Raw genomic sequence first — 17,608 nt, 5'->3', positions numbered from 1 at the left:
CCTGATTAGGTTTTGTCAACAGATTAACTCCATTTCCCCTTGACTTAGAGGAGGTGATGTGCTCACAGTTCCAAAGCTAATTTATCTAAATTTGGAACTCCCAACTGGGCAAAGAAGTCTGTGAGAGCATCATACTTGTCAGCTGAAGGGTGAAAGAGGCATAATCCAAACAACAAAACTTCAGTCTTGTCAGGCTGCAGTCACTCCACAGCACTCAGTCACACAGCAGACATCTTGTGATTGGACTGGCCCTGTTTTATCTACAACATTGTAAACAACATTTTAAAAGTTTGTCCTGAAATACAAAAAAGTAGTTGAAAATCTGAGTTGCAGTTACATCAGCACTGGGGAAATTAGATGATCTAATGTCCAGAATTCAAACAGCCATTTGTTTATGAAGGGGAACCGAGTAACTTAGGGTGTTATCAGCATGGTTCTAGCCCTTGTACCTTTCAGGGTGAAGTGTCAGCTGCACGGTTTGGCACACAGCTCATGCTGTTCTGAAATATGGCTGTTCTCTGCCTTTATTTACAGCACTGTGGAGTAACTTGCTGTACAATCCCAAGAGTCCTAGCCCTTGCTGAATCTTTATTTTGTCGGAACTTACAAGCCTTCCTCCACGTAGCATTTTTAAATCCCCGAGGAATGTGGAGCACGGAGCTATGATTTGATGATAGCAGCTCTAGGACAAATACATTCATTCTGTCACTTGCAGGTCAGGATTCCCACTGGTACCTGATAAGGTAAATGTTTTTACAACATAAGAAGTAGATAAGATAAAGCATTTGAGGAGGAGATGCCTAGCTTCTGAGGTTTAATACTTGGAGTGTGCGGCAGTAGCTGCTGCAGCCTCACAGAGGCATACGTTACAGTGACACAGCCTCATGCCTTTGCTCCAGAGTCCTTGGCTGAGTGGACCATCACCTTTGCTGTGCCCTCTCATGTACAACAGAAATGGCTGAGGATTATTCCATGGTCTTTGGTTAAGATAAGGTTACTAGAGTGAAAATAGTGGGGCAGAAATCCCCTCAGGTTTAGTCCACTGTTTCTGGGAGAGAGAGATGGCTGGTAAATAGATTCTGGTATTCACTCCACCTTCGTTCTTGTAGGGGAGTGAGTTGATGGAAATCTCCATTGCTTTGCCTGTGATTTGCACAAGGGGTTCTCAGCTGCGTGTGACTGGATGAAGTCATGACATTCCATTCCGCCCTGCCAGAAGGGAGAGACAGCACAGGCCCTGCTGTCATTGCCACAGAAGGAAGGGGAGGTGTTCCAGGGTTGATTCCCGTTCTACACAGCTGTGTTCCTTTGAGTCTGGTAGCTGACGGAGGCCTGGAATGTGTCCAGCAATCTGTGTCCATCTGGTAACTCTGACCCTGCTCCAGTTCTTAGGACAGCTGGAGGATGCCTTAGGGCTTGCTCATAGGGAGGTGGCAGCTATTAGAGAGAAAAGAGGAATCCATTATACTGAGCAGAAACACAGTGGCGAAGATTACCCCATGTTATAGAACAGGTTTACGTGAGTCCTTTCACATCATTGCCACAGCTCTAAAATTAAATACTCTGGGCCATCCGTTAAACTCTTCTTAGAACAGCAGCACTTTCCATGTTGCCAACGAGATAAGTGTGCAGGAGGAGATTCTAGGCCAACTGCTGTTTCTAAAGAGTTACGGTAGAAATCCAATGTGGATATTACAGCCCATCCCACCCACTCCTATGGCCTGTCTCCTCATCCCCAGATATGGCATTTGCTGGTAAGTTCAGGGACCTGTCAGCGTTTCTATTAAAAACCTTTTCTCAGGAAATCTTCCCCATGAAACAATTAATTTCCTATAAAAATAAGATTAGCCATTACATGTTCCCCTCCCCACCTATAAATCTCCACTTCTGCACGGAAATCAGTCTGAGGTGAGGTGCGTGGTACAGAGCTAGGAGCCAGAACGCCCATGCTTTACTGCCATCCCCCTCTGAGGCAAGGCCAGGGGCGGCTCTAGGTATTTTGCCGCCCCAAGCACGGCAGGCAGGCTGCCTTCGGCGGCTTGCCTGCGGGCGGTCACTGGTCGCGTGGATTCGGTGGCAGGCCTGTGGGAGGTCCACCAAAGCTGCGGGACTAGCGGACCCTCTGCAGGTATGCCGCTGAAGGCAACCTGCCTGCCGCCCTCACGGTGACTGGCAGAGCGCCCCCCCGCGGCTTGTTGCCCCAGGCACATGCTTGCCGTGCTGGTGCCTGGAGCCACCCCTGGGCAAGGCCCTTACCTTCTTGTGCCTCAGGTGCTCTGCCTCACAAGGTGCTAGGGGTTTAGAAAGTGCATGTAACGCACTCTGCACATGAAAACTGCCCTTGGAAGGCAGGACTAAGTGTTACAGTGTCAACTGCACAGACTTTTTTGGAGACAGGCTTAACGGCTCAACCTTTAAAGGAAGAAAGTTAGTAGAGGAATCCCACTGTACTGAAAGAGTCACAGATTTCCATTCTGCCCCAATCAACCCTGGGTGTGGCAAGACCAAGAAGATGCCATTTGGTACAGCGGACTTATTCCACTGGGGGGCTGCCCCAGGACTGACCTCACTTGGATGGACACTTCAGACAGAACACTGCTTTTCACTAGTCTACTGAGCGAGAGGCTTAAGGGTTCGAAGGTGAGCACCAGGCAAAGCCTCACAATCCAGTAACTTCTGAACAAGCCCAAGCAGGGGAAAAAGACATTCAACAGGAGCAGCGGCAGCAGCAGCGAGGATGACTGCCAGCATAAGGAGTGGGGGGAAAGAAGGACTTTGGAATCCTGTTAGATCCCAAAGTCACATTCCAGTCTTCAAACAGACAGTTCAGACTGGCAGCCCTGTCCCATCTCCTAGTGCTCTGCAGATGCACTGGGGAGGGATCATTCATTAATCTGCAGAAATGTAACCATAGGGAATTTCCTGGAACCCGGGTGTGCTTTTCCCAGAGAGACATGCTATCAGAGAAAGGCAACTGCAGAGACACAACAGAGTCCTCTGCTACTGCACTGCAGCGTGCTGCGGGATGGCCTATAGGCAAACAGGATAGGACCATTGCTGTGCTTCTGCAGCTTTCCACTCACCTCCTGGGAGGGGTCTACCCACAGTCCAAACCTCTCGGCAATCAGCTGATGGATCTCCCGCTGCCGATCCTTCTTCCGCACGCTCTCGTAGCTTGGCAAGTGGAGCTGCTCCCAGGGAGGGAGCTGATAGCTGCTGGGGGGTCCAACGCAGAAGAGTTCATCTCCCTAGAAATACCCAAGCCGCCCAGCATGGAAAAATGTCATATGATCGTCTGAGGCAGTCAGCGCACCTACTCTGCTGGGAACTCCATGGCCCAACACTCCTCAGCCCAGGAATTCTGTTCAGGATGCCAATGCTCAGCGTACCCCCCCAGAGACAGGTGTCTGTGGAACCCTGTGTCTAACGCACCTCCACCAGCACCCCATGATGATGGCGTCCTAGAGTTCTCACTGCAACCCTGGGCCTGCAGCACCCACACCAAGGAGATTCTGGCCAGAGCTCCATGCCCAAATCAGTTCTGCAATAGGACCATTCTCTCTGGCATCCTGCACCCACGTCTAAGGGGATTTTATCCACTACACCCGGGAATTGCCCCACACCCAAATACCCTCCCCTGCATCCCAGGATTCCCCCAGCCTCCATACCCAAAGCATCTTCCACTACATGACACAATCTCTTTGCAGCCCTGTTGTAATAACTGGGCCTATGAATTTACCTTAATTGTAAATTCAAGTGTAAGAAGTTAGTAAAGTGATAAAATGCCACAATAACCCGTAAGAGTTGCTGAGAAAAGATGCAACATGGAAACAGGCTGAATTAGTACAAAGAAAAAGGCCTACAAGGACAATGTTACGATCACGTCTAGCCCATGCTGGGGGGAGGGATAGCTCAGCAGTTTGAGCATTGGCTGGCTAAACCCAGGGCTATAAGTTCAGTCCTTGAGGAGGCCACTTAAGGATCTGGGGCAAAAATCAGTATGTGGCCCTGCTAGTGAAGGCAGGGGGCAGGACTCAACCTTTCAATGTCCCTTCCAGCTCCATGAGAGGGGAATATCTCCATATATTATTATACACACACAGTGTGGGACTGGAAATCAATGAGCCAAAATTGGTGTGTTGGAAATTAGGCCTAATTGCTGAACTAAATAATGAGAGGCTGGACTATTCTGCCCATCACTCCCTTTTGGGGTCCTTAAAAAAACAAAGACTTTGGGAGGGAAATCGGAAGCTGTTGGCTGGAAGATGGGTGGACAGGAAGTGAGCTTTACCAAGTGAGCAACCTCCACCTTCTCCTGGGACCACTGGGCCTGCCTTGTCCTGACCCTGAGAACCATCCTGACGTGAGAGGGACCCAGATGACTGCCTTTTCTAGCTCTGTTGGGTTTTTCCTCCTCTCTCTGGTGTGTGTGTATCTTGTTTTGTCTTTCAGGAAAATGGGATCAGACTTTAACCGTTCCAGTTACGATCATCTTTCATACCACCTCAAAGGCTGTCATAAATAAGAGGGGGGTCTTCCAAAATCTGTCAGTGACTAACAGGAAAGGGAAAAACAGATGGTGTAAAAATGGAAGCCTCACTTACTTCTTTACATTGCAAATATTGTCACAGTCTTTCCTTTTCTGTATTTCATTAAAGGGTTAAAAAGTTTATAATGGTGTGTTTGCCGTGGTACTAAGCAGATGGCGGTCTCTGTATACCAAACCCTGAACGCTGTTTAAAACGTTAATGTCGGGCAGCGACAGGGTCATGTTAAGACCCAGGACTCTCTGGGCTCATTTATGCCATCAAAATTAATATGCCAGCCCTCTCCCCAAAGCGCTCTTACCCACCCCATCAGGGAAGACGCCGTACCCTCACCTGCACCCCAGGATTCTCAGCAGGGCTCTCCAATTGCTGTGCTCCCGATTGGGGTCCCACCAGCCTCTGGTTACTGCTGAAGTATGGAGGAGGACAATCCTATATGGCATGAGGGGAAGGGAAAGGAAGAGAAATGAATACAAGGTGAGAGCCCATCTCTGGGATTTGGGGTGCATGCTGGGGGTTAGGGAGACGTGCGGTATGCTGAACGCAGTCAGCAGATTGCCGCCAATGGGCAATAACATGTCCCTCTCTACTATAGTACCGAGACCTTATGGCGTGTGGCTTAGGAGGGTGTTGAAGTTGCCATCAGTAGCAGTTGGAAACAGCCCTGCTTGGTCGCATCCCATGCTCCCAGCAAGAAATAATGCAGCTTTGTAAACAGTCCTGAGCTCTACCCTCTGGGTCTTCCATTCTGTTCAGCTTTCCTGCCCAGTTACCCTCCACCCCACCCCAACTCAGTGCATGCTGTTGCTCCCTGTGTCCACCGTTCACAAGTGTTCCCTTTGGCAGCATTCACACATCTGGTCAGGCTGGCAGAATCAGGGCTGGCAACAGGCTTGTCCTTTCTTGTAGGCAACTAGATTCCTATTTCTTTTAAGCCTGATGTCCACACCATTAAGCCATCGTCTGCAGGGTGGAAATATCTGGCCTCCCTGGAACCTCTGGTTCACACCTCAGCAAGGTGGACTCAACCTATTGTCCTTACAAGGGAGAGAGGTTGAGTTCCCTGTGTAGGCCTTTCAGAGATGACTTTGAAAGCCTGGAGTCTGTTCTCTATCAATGTTAGAGACCTTAAGCCACTTAACAAAAAATAGCACTTTTCCCTAGAACCCTTGGCCAAAATTTCTCTGCCCTTCACCCTTGCACAATGTAATGGGTGCTGCTACCCTAGGCTATAACGTAATCTACTAAAATGAACTGAAAGGTGTTAATCTGTGGTCTTGTCTACATGGGGGAGAAGGAGCGGGGAATTGAAAAGCTTTTTGCAATGTGTCTGATAAAGTGCTGCACGCAAGCTGCGCCAGTAGTGTGCACATGAAACACCCGTTGGGTTTTTCAGTTTGCATCGCATGTACCCACAGCAGCAGCTTGTTGTGAACTGAGGGTGTTGCATTCAAGAATCCATGGGCTTAACTTGCAGCAAGGAAGGTTTAGGTTGGACATTAGGAAAAGCTTCTTAAACCATCACGGTAGTTAAGCACCAGAACAAAATTTCCTAGGGAGGTTGTTGGATCTCCGTCATTGCAGGATTTTAAGAACACCTGCCAGGAATGGTCTAGTTATTACTCAGTCCTGCCTCGAGTGCAGGGGACTAGATTAGATGACCTCTCAAGGTCCCTTCCAGTCTTAACACTTCTATGATTCTTGAAGGGTATCCTGTGGTTTTCTGCTTCACTGCACAGCAATGTGCATCCTGGGATTGTTTTCACGGTGAATTGTGGGAAGCCAGGTGGCTTCAAACGTTTGAAAATTCCCATGTCTTCACCCCGTTTTCTTTGCGGTTGGGCTAGCCCCATTTTCAGATTCCTGTTGGCCAGCATGGACCCAGCAATGCTCCACTTGCTGTGGTGACAGCCCCAAGTACACAGAGGCTGCTTGGGCTGTATTTCAGAACTCAAAGCCGGACACATTTTGCTCACTGCTGAGTGTATGATGTGGCGGCAGCAGCAGCTCCTCCAGCAGCAGCAGGAGATTCGGTGGCGGTGGTGTAAGTGGGCCAAAGGTGAGGAAGAAGAGGAGGAAACTGAGCAGTTGGTACCAGAGGAGCAGTTCCTGGATCAGCCACACACTGGCCAAGGGGGTTTCTGGTCTTGGATCAGAGGAAGAGGGTCACTTTGCAGACCTGGGATGACCAGCAAGAGAATTTCAGGAGGGGAGGGGCTCCCTTTTTTGAGATATGTGCTGAAATACATGGAGCTACAGCGTACCAACATGCAGGGCCCCATACCTTGGGTTTTCATTATTTGACTCTGCTGTGGGCAGGGCTGGTGTAGAGGTTATGGCTGAGCAATGCTGCCAGCCACCATTTTGAGATGAGGAACAGGTGTTCTGGGGAGAGCGGGGCAGGATTTTCCCAGGCCGGACAGTGGAGGGAAGTGGAAAGGAAAATAGGAAGATGGGTATGTGCCCTCCACAGCGTGGACCTGCGAACGGCAGATGGTCAGGGCTTTAGCATGTAACAGAGGCCGAGGGTGTTGCACGGAGCAGCCGCCATCTTGGGAATCTAGAGGGGGGCTGGGGCAGGGGAAGCGGAAAACAGGAGCAGAAAGGAGAAGGGGGGCAGGGGCTGGAGACTCGGAATGTTTCCTAGCTCACATCCATGTAACATGGCTGCAACCCTGGGGCCCCTGGAACAGACGGTAGCTCAGTTAACACAGTAACACCACCACATTGGACAGGCAGGTACTTACACCCCAAAGTTCTCTCCACTCCAGAGGCTCTTCCCGCTTTGGTCCTGGCCTGAGTTGCTGGCTGGGACTCAGCTGGAGTCCTGCCCTGCAGCAGTGCGGCCTGGTTTTCAGTCACAGTCCTGAGTCCCAACCAGATCCTGGCTCTCAGATGTCATCCGTCTTGTTCTCCAATGAGCCCTGCTGCTTGGCCTTGGGGCAGGTGGTGAGAGAGCTGCAAGCAGGAGCCACAAACTGTCTGGGTTGGGGGTTGTATAAAATTGGGTAAAATCCTGTCCAGCTCTTCACAAAATTGGCAGAGTACATGGCCCCTGCCCAATGCTTTCCTTGCATCCCTCGTTTTAATATAGACCCTTCTGAGCTGTTTGCTCTTTCCTCAGCACTGGCAGGCATCTTGGTCATGACCCCTCGTGGACATCTGCTTGGCAACCTCCACAAACAGCTTTTCATGGTGGTGACCGGCCCCAAGAGCTTTCTGCACTGAGGTGTCTCCCCAGGGGGTGATGAGATCCATGGTCTCAGGCCTCCAAGCAGCAACATGGGCATGTGGTGGGGTTTGTGGAGTAGAATTGCTGTAGTCACAAGAACGCTGATGCACTCTAATCCAGGAACAAATGGGCAAAATCTAGCTCTGCGCCAACTTTTAAACATGGGAGGGGTCATCCTGGGAACTTGACACCAGGGCAGGGGAGGGCACACAGGTAAACAGACAGGTCAGTAATGGTCGAGGGCAAAGCAGCACAGAAGAACGCCAACAGCGATGCACAGCTGTTGTACGCACATGACCCACAGACCGAACTAATTCAATTTGCATCACACTTAGTCCATTTGCAAGGGGACTCCAGAGTTTGTGGTAAGTGTGGAATTAATGCGCTGTGGTGCATTGCAGTGTGCGTACGCTAGTGTTTTAGAAGCAGATTAGCTCAACTTGAACCAGCACAAGCCGTGTGTCTAGTACATTAGTGTGAAATGGCGTTTTCAATCAAGTTAAGCTAGTTTGACTGAGCTACCTGGGGTGGGGAGAGGAGGGGAAGCACCTTTCTCCTAGCATAGATAAAACCAGTATGAGAGGTAAGTCATTTGCTTGTTCTCACAGGAAAAGTTATTTCAAAATAAGATACAGTGTGAATTTAAAGTGCAATTGTTACTCTGGAATAGTTCCAGGTGTAGACACACTTACTCCAGAACAAGAGTTCCTTTTCCTTAATCCACTTTGGAAATGGATTAAACAAAACATGAATGAGGCACTCTTATTCTGGATAAGTGTCCACACATGTGGTGCTATTCCATAATAGCAACTGCACTTTAAATTCACACCCTACCTTACTCTGACATAACTTTCAAGTGTAGACAAACCCTTACTCTGGACTAAGAACACTGGCATAGGAAGCCATTCTGCAATAACGACTCTGGTCAATTTCCCCAATAAGATGTTGGTGGCAGGGCCAGAACTAGAGCTCTGAGCAGTTTACTGTTCCCAGATATGTACTCCAACTGCTATACCCATCTCTTCCAGCAAATAACTCCTCCACACAATCTCCAGGTAAAGCGAGGAGGCAGACTGTAATTGCCCTCGCTGGAATTTGGCCAAGGCCAATCACACTCGTGTGAAAAGTGTCATGTGATCTTTACCAATTACAAGTGTTTTATGTTTCATCCACTCTTTGTTTCTCTTCCTGTTGGAATCAGCGTATTTATGTCTCTCTCTCCAACGTAAGCCTCTGCAGCAATGGCATTGTGGGAATCCCATTGTCTCTTAATGACTTCGGAGAAAATCTGATCCTTTACTAGTCAACATGGTTTTTTCTCCTAATTGCCAAGCCTGCAAGATCAGCCCTGGAGCTGTGAAGGTGAACTGCAAAGCAAACCAAAGATTTACTTTTGCTCTTTATTGCTTATAAAGACTATCTCACCTGGTCTACGCATACTTTTTATACACTTTAACTATGTTGGTACAGGATACAATTGTTTAAAAACGGAAATAGTTAAACTGGTTCAACCCCTAGTTGGTTGCACTTGTAAAGGTGCATTACATCCATATAGATTATTCCCCTTTCCCATATGGCAATAAGCTATACTGATATGAGAGTACCTTTCTACCAATGTAACTATGTCCACACTAGGAGAAGGGGGATGAATAGTATTGCTTTAACCAGAGTGGTAGAGTTAAAATGGTACCACTTGTGTGTGGACAAGGCCCCAGACATCTCCCTGCTTGTTTGTTTACATGCAAATATCAGCTCCTCACTTCTGCTGTCTCTGCAGGAGGACCCTGACAAAATACATGGAGAGCTGAAGAGATACAAGCCTTGTCTTCACTACAAAAAAAGAGTATGTGTGTGTGGGGTGTCATTAACTGGATGTAGCATCCTAGTGCATAGAAGGCAGCCTGCAGTTTTCACATGAGTTAGGAGATCAAGATAAACTCTAGTCACCAACTTGACCTGGTAACTGAAGTGCAGCCTTGTCTTCACTAGGCTTTTACCTGGAGATAAGGACACACCTTTCCTGTAGTGAAGACAAGGCCATATACAGACTAAAGGAATCCACATCCCCTTTTAGTAGATGGGTAAGGAGAGGTGCAACCTCATATTTGGGGGTCCTCCAAAGATCCTCTAAGGTTCTTTTGCAAAAGATGTGACATTTCAAATGTAAACCACAAACAGCCCCACCCTTTTGTCCTTAACTATCACAAAGGAGCCAGACACAGGAGGGCCTTTTGCCTTTGTGGTTCACATCCGCTCTATCTCGTTTGCATATCACCACTCTGCAGCGACAACAGAAGAGGGAAGTAGAATTTAGTTCTCTAGATTATGCACAAGCCAGAACAGTATCCAGCTCACCCTCCCAAAGCCAAACGAACAGGTCACCTGATCCCTATCCCCGCAAACACTGGTTTTACAATTCCCAAAGAGAGGGTTTCTCACCACTTCCTTTGGGAAACTATGACCCAGCCTAATCCATCTCAATGGTCAGAAACCCAAGCAGCCAGGGTTCTGAATCGCCAGAAAGAGCAGATCTGTGGCATGAGATGGTGCCATGGTCACTTTTCTCATCACAACTGCACTGGCATCTGCTTGACGTGCATGAGGGCAGCTGCTCACTACCTGTGGGGAGGAACCCATTCTCCTGAGGACTCTCCCCTGCAGGGGAATGTGAAGACTCCACAAAGAACAGGTGTGACAGGTGCGTGTGCTGAAGCCTGCTGCATACGCACATCTCACTGACAACAGGAGGCCAACCTCCATGAGCAGGAGTAAGACGTTTGCTGGGAGCTTCTGGCTGTTCCCCTAAATATGTGACCGTGGAGCGCACCTCCTCAGAAAAATAGAGAGGAAAGGGGTGAAGTGATCCAGCTGGGGTCTCCTGGCCCCCTCTGGCTGTGCCGGGAAAGTCGGCAAAGCAGCCCTTGTTTCCAGTATGATCTGCTAGTGGGAGTTCAGCCCGTGAGGGCACTTACTTCAGTCAGATTCTGACATCTGTGCCTTTCATTGTCTGAAGAAGTTTCTCTCTCTCAGTCTAGTGCCCCCTCCCCCCGAGCTAATATCCCTTTGGAGCTAGGACAGGAGAAAATTCCAATTACTTCTTGGCACATGGTCCCCAGATGCGTATCTGCATCCTACCCTGTATGTATAGGCCTCGTACCCTTCCAAACTGCCCCTCCTCTGGAGTCCCAAGCCCTGCCAAGTCCTTCACAGGCAGGAATCAATCCCGCAGAGACAGGGAGATGGGTTGGATGATCTAAATGGCCTTTTCTACTACCAACTTCCACGACCTAAAGCCGTCCCCTGAAGCCAGGGACACGGTAGACTTGAGCAATGGGTTTCCGGCTCCGGCTGGTTCCCTCAGCACAAGCTGTGGAGCGCATAGAGGATGTTGCTGACATACCAGTGGCAGAGAGTGGCCCTGTCTTCTAGTTCCACTGTGCTTCACAGTAGCGTGTCCTGCGGTGGCCCTTTCCCCGTGAAGAGGAAGAGTACAGCAAAGCCTGGCTCTGAACACGAATGCATGAAAGACAGAGAGGAGGGAACTCTCTGTTACTCTGTGAAATTCAACTACTGCAGATGTCAATCACTCAGAGCGCTCTCTGATACTCATCTCCTACCTCCATGATGTGCCCCCGATTGGCTGCATTTGATCACTAACTGTACAGTCAGGCAGGTTTGGGTGCAAAGGCCTCTAGTTTGGAGAGAGAATGAATGATCAGCAGAGGCTGGGAGTCCTACACTATCATTCAGCAAGAGAGGACTATGAAATGGGCCAAGCCACCGTCTGGCACCGCACTGCGAAAAATGAGGCCGTTCCACACTGGCTGGAAGACCCAGCCACACCAGGGTACTCTAACCAGGCTACTGCGTGGTTTCCAAATTGCAGCTCAACTCCAACCCAGCCAATCATGGAGATTAAAGCAATTTGCCCATATTCAAGCAAGGATTAGTGCACAGAGTATTAGATGGACAGCCAGACAGGTGGGCAGGATACTTACATATTGGCTGGGACTCTGAAAGAAACGGCAGGAGCAGAGGAACTGGCAGCACAGGGGGTGCCGGTGGTACAAGAGCAGTAGCAGCACCAATATCGCCACCACAAACACAGATGAAGAAACTGCTGCCAAGATAAAAGAGAACAAGCAAGTTCACCACCCAGCCTGGAACGCCCAGCAAGTCACAACCAACCTGGATGCTCCTTAAACCTCCCGCTTTCTTTCTCTGTCTGGAGCTCCAGGAAGGGAACCAGGTGGCTGACATGTAACCATCTGCCAGCCAGTTTCCTAAGAGCAGCTGCCTCACTCCTTTCCAAGGACATTTAAAACCCCACTGGGCAGTGGTATCTCTGTCTGCAAACATCCCTTCTGTGCAGCTGGGGCGTACAGCAGCTAGTTCTGTACTGAAACGGACTCCATGCCCACTTACCCTTCATTTGGGCAGAACGGAACCAGCCCTAATATGGATCAGAACAAGCCAATAAACCATTGCCTTTCAGCTGAGGATCTCACACTGCTTCAGCTACTGATGAAAAGCATGGTATAAGAGCTAGGTATTCTTATTAATTATTATTATTAACTCTCATTCATTCTCCCAGCTCTTGAGAGGTGGGTCTTATTTATAGTCTACGTGCATACGAGGGAACGAGATGAGCAAGTTACTCAAGGTCAAGAAGTGCATCGGCAGAAGAGAGCCAGGAGTAGAAGCGTGGGGCGTGGACCCACAGTCCCCTGCTCTATCAGACCACATTCCTGCTCTGCCTTTCCCACAAGGGCTCTCTCGTTCCCCCCTACTTCCATGCCTGCAACCTGGAGAGGGCTGGAAGGTGAAACCTCATGTTAATTACACAGGGGCAAAGGGGTTGATGTCACAAGACAGGCTGACTAGTACAGTACATTAGTAAAGAACTGACACACAGGCCAGGATCAGAGCTCAGGGATCTGGCTAGATCACTTGACACATGAGTTCTAGTCCCAGCTCTGACACTGACAGGCTGCGTGGCCTCAAGTGAGTCACTTAGTCCCCTCCTCCGTCTCAGCCTCACATTTCCACTTCTGTGGCTGCAGAGGGTAATATTTCCCTCCCCGGGAAGGGTGCTGTGAAATTTACCATAACGCAGTTGTGTTTGTATAGCCCTTGCCAGATCATCTGGCGAAGGGAGCCCTACAAGGGCTTAGTATTGCTATTAAGCAGCTTTAGGTGTTTGCCAATGTAGTAGCAAAAACATGGGATTCAGGATTCGGGGCTTGGCAGGTACGTTAAAGAGGGATTTATTTCCACATACAAGGTTTAGAAAGTGTAGCATCGTATCCAGTCTATCTATGGGATCTGCAACTGATTTCATTTGTGAAACATTTCAGGTGAGACCCCCCCGGACTCAGAGATCACACTCCCACGTTGACAAAAGGATCCAATCTTCCTCCCTGATGGAGTCTTTATGGAACATGCCAGCTGGCCCGAGGGAATTATTTCCCGCTCCAACATATGGAGTCAATACAGGCTGACAGATCGGGCTGCCTGCCTTTTCTTTATGGGCTGGAATAGTGTGTCTCCATGTAATGGGTCACCTGGAAACCAGGCACTTCAATGCTAGTTGTTCTGAACAGTATGTGATGGACACATGATAAAACCCAGGTAAGCAGATGGTCATTTCAAGGCAGACCAATTAATGCAAGCTCAGTTGCTGCAAGCTGGCATAGGGAAAGGCAAGTTCTCCCCCACAACCAGGGCCTCTCAAAAAGTCTATCAGGGAAAGGGGAAAAAAGCCTGAATGTTCCCAACAGAAAAGCACCTGGTGGAGCTCGCCCCTCACACACATGCTCCATGCACATCACTAGATTTTCAGAGGTGCTGTGCACTTGTAGTTCTGATGAAGTCAATGGGAGTGAGGGGTGCTGGTCCCTCTGAAAATCCAGCTATGTATGGGGTGTGTGGGGTGGGTGCTCTCCCTCTCTCCCCCCCAAGTACCTTTCACAGCAACTCAAGAAAGTAGCATTCTTGACCCTCATTGCACAGACATGGCACAACAAGGCAAATGCAGCACTTGGGGAGAAATGAGTTCCCTCCTCCCCCCCCGCCCCAGCGCTGAAGAGATGACAATGGAGCCTGGAGAGCCCAGGAAGAGGGGAACAAGAGGGAGTTTTACTCAAGAGAAGGGGGCACGTTTGAGTTTTGCTGTCCTCCACAAGGGTGTGCAGTAAGAACAGCTCCTCATTTCCCACCCCAGTGAAGGGAACACAAAGAGACAGGCCGGGTACTCACTTGCAGCTATGATGATGGCCACTACATTGCCATCCATGGAAGCGCTGGCAGTGGGAGGAGGTGTTAGCACATCGCTGGGCTGGGTCATCTCTGGCATTGCCCAATGTGATCTCTTCTTCCACTTCCCGGCTCCTCACACAAACCAGACGTGGTTAAGTGTAGAAACCTCAACCAGGCTTTGGAACAAACCCCTCCAGCCTTGGCTCAGCCACCTCCTAATTAGCCTCACTCACTTGGCTGAATCCAGTCCCTCAAAGCAAGTTGATCTGGCCTTGTTTTCTCCACAACAATCAACTCTGTTAACTGTTGCTGTCTTCCGCCATTCGGTCCATTCTGTTCTCCTCTGTCCTCTTGAGTCCTGCTTTCCCCTTCCTCTGATGCGCAGACCTGGGTCTGTGGTGGGCCCCAGTTACACGTCTCCTTGATACAGTGGCTGGGTTCTGCTCTCTCCTTTCCTTGACCCCTGAACGTGGTTCGGCTGAGTTCTGGTGCCTTCTTCCTTTGGTAGCTTGACCCGTTTCTGGTGGATTCTAGTGGCTTTTCCCTTTCTGTATTTTGACCCGTTTCTAACGGCTTGTGGAGTCTCCTCCTCTTGGTGCGCTGCCTCTGATCTCTCCTTCCCCTGGATGCGCTGGCCTGGGTCTGCTGGCTTCTGGATTCCCCTTTCCCTTGAGAAAGTTATTTGCTGCCAGCAGTGTTTGAACTGGGCCTCATCTCCTTTCTCCAAATAACGTTATACGGCCCGGTTCGGCTCGGAACCGGGAGTCCGTCCTCGGGGCAGCCCTTGAATAACTTCTGGGCCGGGCCGATTTGTTCCGGCACCTCAGCTTGGAGCGGGCAGCGCATCTCTCTCCCACATGACCGAGCTTCAGGCGTTGGATCAGTCTCGGGATAGTCCGACTCACCGGCAGCTGATACCTCGGACTGAACCAGCCTCCTGGGCTCCGAGTCAGGCTCGACCAGGTACCGCCAGGCTCACGCGTAGATCTTTGCACCTTCCACCGCCTGCCCCCCCATCTCTCTTCTCATTGGCTGCTGAATCATCCCTCTGGGCTTTCATTGGTTCAAAGTGAAAATTGCTACACTCTCCCAACGGCACGTTGTGTCGGCGGTTGCCGTGGAGACGCAGCACGTGGGGAAGAGAGAAGCTGTTCCACGCCTCCAGCTCTCCATTATCAATGGATTTTATTGTGTATCTCGGTGCAGCGACCAGCCTGTAGGTTAGAGCTGCACTGCTCTCCCCTTAGGCGTAATGCAGCCTCAGCTAGCAGCACCTCTTCAGCCCATGCAGGGCTTCGAGGGGAAGAGTCTGCTGCAGCTATATTGGAAACATCTAAATATATTATCCTCCTTGCCTCATATACTTTGGCTCCCCTTTCTATAATGGCCTTCTCCAGTGCAAGCTCTGTTTAAATAACGGAGGGAAAAATACAACAAACACATGACACTAAGTGTCTCACTGAAACCCAGGACAAAATTTTCCTACATCGAGAGATGCTTTAAAATACCCGTGTCTCTCTCTCCAGCTGAATGAGACCCGTCAGATGAGCCCTTAACTTACACCCGTATTGGAAAGGAAATGAGGAAGTCTGCCCAGGACTCTTAAGAGCTGCTTTTCGATATGTTAATCCATCCCACACACACCCAGAAATCCTCATTGCCCTTGGCACTGAGGCTGCGCCTTTAAAGTGATTTTAGGGTTTGCAATGATGCAAGGAGCTCCCTCTGCTGGACCTACGCCGTATGGGTAAGAGAACAGACAGAAATGGTCACTGGTTAATGTTGGAACACAAGTGCTGTACAAACGTTAAGTAACACGATCAGGTGAGGTGTACAGGTCATTGTTTCTGCAAATGGCCTTACATGCCGGATAAGCCTGCCTGCTATGTATATTATCAACCTCAAGCATTTAAAAATTGTGAGTCAAGCCCCACAAATCATGAGGGCTGGTTTTTTGAGTGTTTTTATAAACAGTAAAAGCAGCAGAGAATCCTGTGGCCCTTACAGACTAACGAAGTTTTGGAGCTCAGTTCATCTGTAAATTTGACACCAGCAGCTCTGGACTAAACAAAGACTGTGAATGGCTTGCCAATTACAGAACTAGTTTCTCCTCCCTTGGTTTTCACACCTCTACTGCTAGAACAGGGCCCCATCCTCCCTGATTGAACTAACCTCGTTATCTCTAGCTTGCTTGCTAGCATATATATACCTTCCCCTGGAAATTTCCACTACCTGCGTCTGACGAAGTGGGTATTCACCTACGAAAGCTCACGCTCCAAAACTTCTGTTAGTCTATAAGGTGCCACAGGATTCTCTGCTGCTTTTACAGATCCAGACTAACACGCCTACCCCTCTGATACTTTATTAATAGTGTGGCTTCTGCTCCAGGATTCACTTTCTCCAGCTTTTCTCCACAAACCCAAGGGCTAGAAAACTTAGCTCTCTTTTTCAAAAAAGTGAGAGGTTCACAAAATTGCATGACTAAAAAAAAAAAAAAGAGCCATCAGCTGCTACAAGTTGCCACCACTGTAAACTCAGCCCATTCGTTGTACATGGAAAGAGATTCTTTCCAAATGTCTGCAACAGAGTTTGAGTTTCCCTCTTGCCCCTAGAAAGGAGTCCCTCTCGATTAGGAGGTGATGCTGGGGAAATGTCTTAAGGATGGTGCCCGAGTTGTATCTAGTCTATACCAGCATATTTCACAAAAACTAAATACCCTAATTATTTTCCTTGAGCTCACAGCAGTGTCTTGAGGTTTGTAAGATGCTCCTAAGGAAGAGGAAAGAAAGGGAAGTAACAATGTTCTATTCCACATTCTCAGTGAGTATTATTTCATATTTCTATTACAGTAGCACATAACGATCCCAGCATGGAAAGAGGCTCCATTGTACTAGGTCCTTTACAAACACGTACAAAACCCAGATCCCCCCACTGAAGCTCTTCCAGCCTAAAGCTAGCAAGCAAAACACAAAGAGTGGGAGAAAGGAAGATACAATCAAAGAGATGCATTTGTAGTACAAAAATAAATTAAGTGCCAATGTCCCCATCTGCCCCCATCCCTAGCTGGCTGGTTTCTTAGAGGTGTCACGACAGCGTGGAGCGCTTTAGAGAGGTAGGACCTGACAGATCAGTTCAGGACGAGCCTTCCACCCAAGTGGCAGCACGGAAGAAGTCTTCGAGTCCAGCACACACGGAACAGGAGTAGGCCTCAGGAGACCTAAGGTCTATTCCTGGCTTGCCACAGACCTGCTGTGTGACCTTGGGCAAGTCACTTCACCTCCCTGTGCTTCCGCTTCTCCTCCCACCCTGTGGCTGCCGAGTTAGACTGTAAGATCTTCAGGGCAGCATCTGCTTGTACAAACCCACACTAAAGCACTTGGTACACTGGGGATCAGATCTCAGTTAAAGCCACTTGGTGCTGCTGTAACACAATAATAAAAATGAAGTCACAGCACTGGCAGAGAAAATGCACCCCAGACAGCTTTTAAATCCACCCAAGAAACTTCCTCCACATCTTAGCCAGAGGGAACGTGGGCAGCATGTTTAAAGGACCGACTCTTGAACTAGTTCC

The 17,608-nt window shown here is 49.2% G+C and overlaps 1 protein-coding gene across 2 annotated transcripts; it reads right to left on the bottom strand.

Annotated features, from left to right (window-relative positions):
* Positions 1–1,712: 1,712 nt before the first annotated feature.
* On the bottom strand, positions 1,713–15,732 carry LOC116827520 (uncharacterized). Of its 2 annotated transcripts, none has more exons than XM_032785114.2 (4): positions 14,038–15,732; positions 11,778–11,899; positions 4,881–4,979; positions 1,713–3,248 (listed from the first exon to the last, which is right to left on the bottom strand). In XM_032785114.2, the coding sequence occupies exons 1-4, from the start codon at positions 14,132–14,134 to the stop codon at positions 2,961–2,963; spliced, it is 606 nt and encodes a 201-aa protein (XP_032641005.1). In that variant the 5' UTR covers positions 14,135–15,732; the 3' UTR covers positions 1,713–2,960. The 2 variants fall into 2 exon arrangements, with proteins under 2 accessions (XP_032641005.1, XP_032641006.1); XM_032785115.2 differs by having other exon boundaries at positions 11,778–11,896.
* Positions 15,733–17,608: the final 1,876 nt, after the last annotated feature.

This window comes from Chelonoidis abingdonii, chromosome 13, assembly GCF_003597395.2.
Source record: "Chelonoidis abingdonii isolate Lonesome George chromosome 13, CheloAbing_2.0, whole genome shotgun sequence".
Taxonomy (NCBI): Eukaryota; Metazoa; Chordata; order Testudines; family Testudinidae; genus Chelonoidis; species Chelonoidis abingdonii.
Note: the sequence above shows the minus strand (reverse complement) of the source record. Positions and strands in the feature narration are given on the sequence as shown.

Coding starts and splice junctions, on each gene's coding strand:
- LOC116827520 (XM_032785114.2), bottom strand. CDS start 14,134: ATGCCAGAGATGACCCAGCCCAGCGATGTGCTAACACCTCCTCCCACT. Junction 11,900..14,037: donor GGCCATCATCATAGCTGCAA/GTGAGTACCCGG, acceptor TTATCTTGGCAG/CAGTTTCTTCATCTGTGTTT. Junction 3,249..4,880: donor CTGAGAATCCTGGGGTGCAG/GTGAGGGTACGG, acceptor GGGTATTTCTAG/GGAGATGAACTCTTCTGCGT.